This window comes from Mastigoproctus giganteus, chromosome 2 (assembly GCF_048544385.1).
Source record: "Mastigoproctus giganteus isolate SK-2022 chromosome 2, ASM4854438v1, whole genome shotgun sequence".
Taxonomy (NCBI): Eukaryota; Metazoa; Arthropoda; class Arachnida; order Uropygi; family Thelyphonidae; genus Mastigoproctus; species Mastigoproctus giganteus.
In genome coordinates, this window is record NC_143576.1 from 233,245,380 (window position 1) to 233,250,565 (window position 5,186).

A 5,186-nucleotide genomic window follows, 5' to 3' on the forward strand; every position below is an offset into this window, starting at 1 on the left:
GATGGAATACTTAACTTAGGATTAGATTTTAAAATCAGAACTTAGAAATATACAGATATTGTTCTACGTGATTTCCTTCACTTGAGATGACATTCTGAAAATGGAGGACTGCGTGCGACACACTTCACGAAGCATCTCATTGAGGATGTTAGCTACATGCCGTTTAATGCTTGCTTTCAAAAAGACAAGCGTCTGTATGCCGCCACGGCAAACTCTGTCTTTCAGGTATCCCCATAGCCAGAAATCACAGGGATTGAGATCTACTGGTCAGGGTGGCCAGAACTGCAGAAAGTCTACAGAAATTATGCGATCATTCCGAATGTTGAACGGAGCAGTTCCTTCACTTGTCGACAAACGTGGGGAGGGTGCGCCACCTTGCATGAACAGTACAGTCTCCAAGCATTGCCTTTCTTACACAGCGAGAATAATGTGATCTCTTAGAAGAGCGCAGTAAAAAAAAAAAAAAAAGTAAAGTGCAGCCATTATCAACCCACTGCAGGATGGAAGCCTCCTCAACAATTCATGTTGAGGGAAACGGACTATAATCTGCCACGCTGGTCCAGTGCGGGTTGGCAGATCGACCGTATTCAGCAGTCAAGGGTTTGAACCCCGGTCTACTCAAAGAGTTGGCAGATCGACCGTATTCAGCAGTCAGGGGTTTGAACCCCGGTCTACTCAAAGAGCGTGTGCTACTGCACTCCCGCTCCTGACCACTCGGCTACCGTACACCTTACGAGAGGGACTATGAGGTGTAGACTCTTCAAAGAAAAATGGTCCGATTATAAACTCTACTCTGAATCCACACTATATTGTAACGTATTGACTTCGTAGTGGCCTTTCATGCACAGCAGATGGATGAGAAGTTCCCCATATTCGGCAGTTTTGTGTATTTAGAGCCCCGTGAAGAGTGAAATGTGCCTCATCAGACCACAAGATCAAGATCATTCTAGCCCAAGTATTATCAAATTCCATACGAGCCAGAAATCGTAGAGCAAAGTCTATTCGTTATTGCTGACCACAAGGCTTTAGTTCTTGCACTACGTGAATCTTGTACAAGAACTATCGTAAAATTATTCGAAGCACTTTATGTACAGTAAACCAAGGAATGTTGTTCAAGTCTCTTGACACACCTCTGGCACTACTGACTGGTAGTGTTTCGCATTCTGACCTGGAGGCCATTGTAACCGCCACTTCAACCGCTACCTCCTTTCCGATACATGATCATCCCGTGACTGAAATTACGCTTAACTCCCCGGTCACTTCAAATTTCTTTATTAGTTTTTGTAGCCCCACTGACGTAAAGGTCCTTTACGCAAACCTTTAAGTTTTCGATATTCATGCAGTGCTGCATTAGGGTTACTATTATTGTGGTAGAATAATTTTACTAAAAGCAGGGCCGTGCGATAAATTTTCTCAGTATGATGCAAGTCTTCGAAATGCCGCCCCTTAAATGTTTTTTCTTTAAAATAACCTTCGATTGTGATTTTTAAAAAAAACTGCACAAAATGTACGAATACTATTTTTATTTTTAAAAAAATGAACTACTTTAAAATAATGATATCAACCATCAACTACAACAATCTACTACAGTTTTACCCTTCTAACTTTAACTTTAGCAAATTCGTTAATTACGGATGTGTAGTCTAGAGTGGCAGCCAATGTAGATTCGATAGAAATTAATGACAGATTTCTAAGTTTTGTTTGGCTTATTGAACTTCTTAAGTAGTGTTTTATTAATTTTAATTTGGTAAAACTTCTTTCCCCACTAGCTACAGAGACAGGGAGTGTTAATAAAATTCTCAGAGCTACAACAGTATTCGGATACAAAGTAATTAGGTTATTTTGGCACAAATAATTTAAAATATCCAACAGTTTCATAGAATATGGTAGCATTCAGGATACATCACGTAATTCTTCTTGAAGATCATTTGCATTTATATCTGAAAGTATTGACTGGAGACTGGTACAATAATTTTCTAGCGTTTTGTCATCTATATCCTTGAGTTTTAAAATGTCATATAAAAACTGAAAATTTTTGCTATGGGTTTCCAGAAGCGTGAATCGTTCACTCAGAGAATTAAGGGTAATGTCCAGAATATAATTGAAAAAGTTTATTTTAAATTTATTCTCCTCTGTTAAGGGTTCATCGACAGCTTCTTCATAGTCAAATTGACGCTTTTTCCTTCTGGCTCTAACTTCAGTTTCGGCAGGAAATTCTGTACTGCATTTAAGATTCTCTGCAATCTCATTAGCAGCAATTTTCATCTGATCATATCCAGATTGTCTATAACTTTTAACTTTTTGAATGGTTTCTGATAACATCCTTACCCAATCTGACAAATTTATAGTTACAGATTGCAATAGCTTCGAGACTGAATTTATTTCAAATAAAATATCATGGCAAAGAATTACACCGCATATAAACTTTTAATTTTTAATATTTTTTGCTAATCCTCTTGCTTTAACTTTAGTTTCTGCATCTCTGTTGCCGTCTTCTATTATTTGGAATAATGCGTCATAAATTTCGAAAAGTTGAAATCGTAAAGGTTTTAACGCATCTACTCTGCTTGACCACCTAGTAGCACTGAATGGTTTTAGAGTTAATTGTGAAACATATTTTTTTAGCACTTGCCAACGCTTTGTAGAACCAGAAAAAAAAGTGTTAAGTTCTTGTATAAAAAAAAAAGTTGTTGTTTCTGTAGAAGAAGACGCTGCATCATTCACAACTAGGTTTAAAGAATGACATGCGCAGGGCACATAAAACGCCCTTGGATATTTTTCGAGTATTCTATTTTGTACATATTAGCTCCGTTGTCACAGCCTTGTCCTCTAAGCCACTTTAACTCAAAACCTAACTTTTCCAAATGTGTCAGAATAAGTTCTGTCAAACCCTCTCCGGTTGAATCACTAGCTTCAAAAAAACCAATAAAGAATATTTCAATTCCATATTTATTTTGAATGGAGTTAAAAGCGACAACTCTTATTGTTAATGAGAGCTGTTCAATATGACTTACGTCTGGGGTACAGTCGGCGATTATCGAAAAATATTTAGCGATTTTTGTTATTTCGACAATTTTGCTTAAAATTACATTTCCCATCAGATTTATCAATTCATCTTGTATATTATTGCTTAGATAAGTCACAGACCATTTATCAGACTCGCGTTGAACTTTCCTGATATGTTCTTCCATAACTGGATCAAACTCAGAAAGTAATTCTACCAACTTTAGGAAGTTTCCGTTATTAGGCTGAAACAAATGTTCAGTTGTTCCACGAAAAGCTAAGCATTGTGAGGCCAATAGTCTAATTATTGACATAATTCTTTTTAGAACTCCTCTCCAATGCTGAATTTCCATATCCATAATTCGTTGATATTCAGCGTCAATAGTTTTTTTCTGCTTTAATCGAATGTCCAATTCTTTCCATGCTCCAAAAGCATTTCTGTGATTTACAGACTTTTCGTGCATTCTTATAAGATTTCCCCAGTCAGAATAGCCTTTTATCAGGATACAGGAGACTAGCCTTTTTTTAGGCCAGTCACTAATAGCAGACGAATTATCAAATAACTCACAACAAAAGCAAAAAACGGCATCATTGGTAACAGAGTAAATCAACCAACTTCTCTCAACGACTTCACCATTGCTCAACACTTTCAAATAATGCGATCAACACTTTCAAATAATGCCTTCCTTTATTAATAGGAAACTCGAATTCTTTAATTTGATGTGGACCCCTCTCAACCAGTATTTGACGAGTTTCAGATGACATGCAGAAAGCATTCCATAATGCAGGATCGGAAGGAATTTCGTTTAATATCTGCTGGCTGCCACTGCTACTGCTACCCGGCTCTTGATGAACTTCCGATGGTGTTATTTTTTAGCTCTCTTCAACAACTTCTTCTGGAAGTGATTGGGGCGGCACTGAGGTTTTATTTGCCAAATCGAAAGCAGTCGCTGTTGATGTGGATGTGGACGGCTCATCTAAACAGGACTTTTGTACTAAGAATTTCTTCATAACATAGCTTAGCTTTCTTCCTTGTTCGATATTGATATAGAAAAGCGTTGCGTAAAGATTTTTAATTAATGAATGGTTCAAATTGTATTTTGATTTCGCTGCTTATGCCGCCCCCTTGCGGTGTCGCCTGATGCGGCCGCCTCTCTGTATCATAGCACGGCACTGCCCTGACTAAAAGAGCACATTCCTTTTTTGCAAGAGCCATAATGATTATTGACGGTAGGGTTATTTAAATTATTATTATTATTATATTACTGTTACCGGTAATTTAATACATAAACCCATAATTCGTCTGTAAATTGCATGTGTTCTGTGGTCGATTTGCCTGTTTTGCTGGAAGAAAAAACCCCATGTCCAGGGGGAAAACCTTGCTATGTATGCCTGAGCCTGAATAACTCAGCCACTGAGTGAAAAAAGTTCATTAAAGTACCTCGCACCATCGACGGGATTCGAACTGGGGCCTTTCCACCTGGTGTGGGCAGGACGGTGACAATACCACCGTTCAACTGCACAGACCAGTGGTTTTCAACCAGGGTGCCGCACCAACATTCCAGGGGTGCCACGTAATTTGGGTTTAAGTTACTTAAACTTATTATTTTTTTAATTGATATGTTTATTTCATTATAAAACGGTGTATAGTATCCTTTTAATTTTCTAAGGATCTATAATTGATGTTTACTAGTACCTCTATATAAATAATAAAATTATTATATACTGTATATATATAATTTGTACTTTGAAATGTAATTTTTATAATTATATTATTGTAATAACTATCATATAACATATATATTTTTTAATATATATGTTATATGATAGCGCCGTTTTTCCCCTGGTGGTGTAAATTTTAATTAATTTTTTTCTTCTACACATCGCTTCCCAATACCCTAAATGACATACCCATCGATTTTCACAACTCTAACCGTTTTGACAGTCTCCGTGGGTAAGACGGTGGTATCATCATCCATCCTCCCCACACTGGGTGGAAAAGGAACGCGTTCGAATCCCATCGATGAAGCGAGGAACTTAAAGGGCTTTTTTAACTCCGTGGCTAAGTTAGTTGGTCTCAAGCGTAGATGCCATGGTTTTGTCCCCAGAAACTAGGGATTTTTCATCCAGAAAACAGGCAAATCGACCAGAGAACACACGCGATTTACATACACAAATACAGG

At 37.5% G+C, this 5,186-nt stretch overlaps 2 protein-coding genes across 2 annotated transcripts; both read right to left on the reverse strand.

Moving 5' to 3' along the window:
* Positions 1–1,893: 1,893 nt before the first annotated feature.
* LOC150090247 (uncharacterized) lies at positions 1,894–2,322 on the reverse strand. The gene has a single exon (XM_090390228.1). It carries the CDS (start codon positions 2,320–2,322, stop codon positions 1,894–1,896), a length of 429 nt encoding a protein of 142 aa, XP_090246354.1.
* A 410-nt stretch (positions 2,323–2,732) lies between these two features.
* On the reverse strand, positions 2,733–3,467 carry LOC150090248 (zinc finger MYM-type protein 1-like). The gene has a single exon (XM_090390229.1). It carries the CDS (start codon positions 3,465–3,467, stop codon positions 2,733–2,735), a length of 735 nt encoding a protein of 244 aa, XP_090246355.1.
* Between the last annotated feature and the right edge of the window lie 1,719 nt (positions 3,468–5,186).

What these genes read in the sequence shown, in the direction of transcription:
- LOC150090247 (XM_090390228.1), bottom strand. Translation starts at nt 2,322, where the DNA reads ATGTTATCAGAAACCATTCAAAAAGTTAAAAGTTATAGACAATCTGGA.
- LOC150090248 (XM_090390229.1), bottom strand. Translation starts at nt 3,467, where the DNA reads ATGCACGAAAAGTCTGTAAATCACAGAAATGCTTTTGGAGCATGGAAA.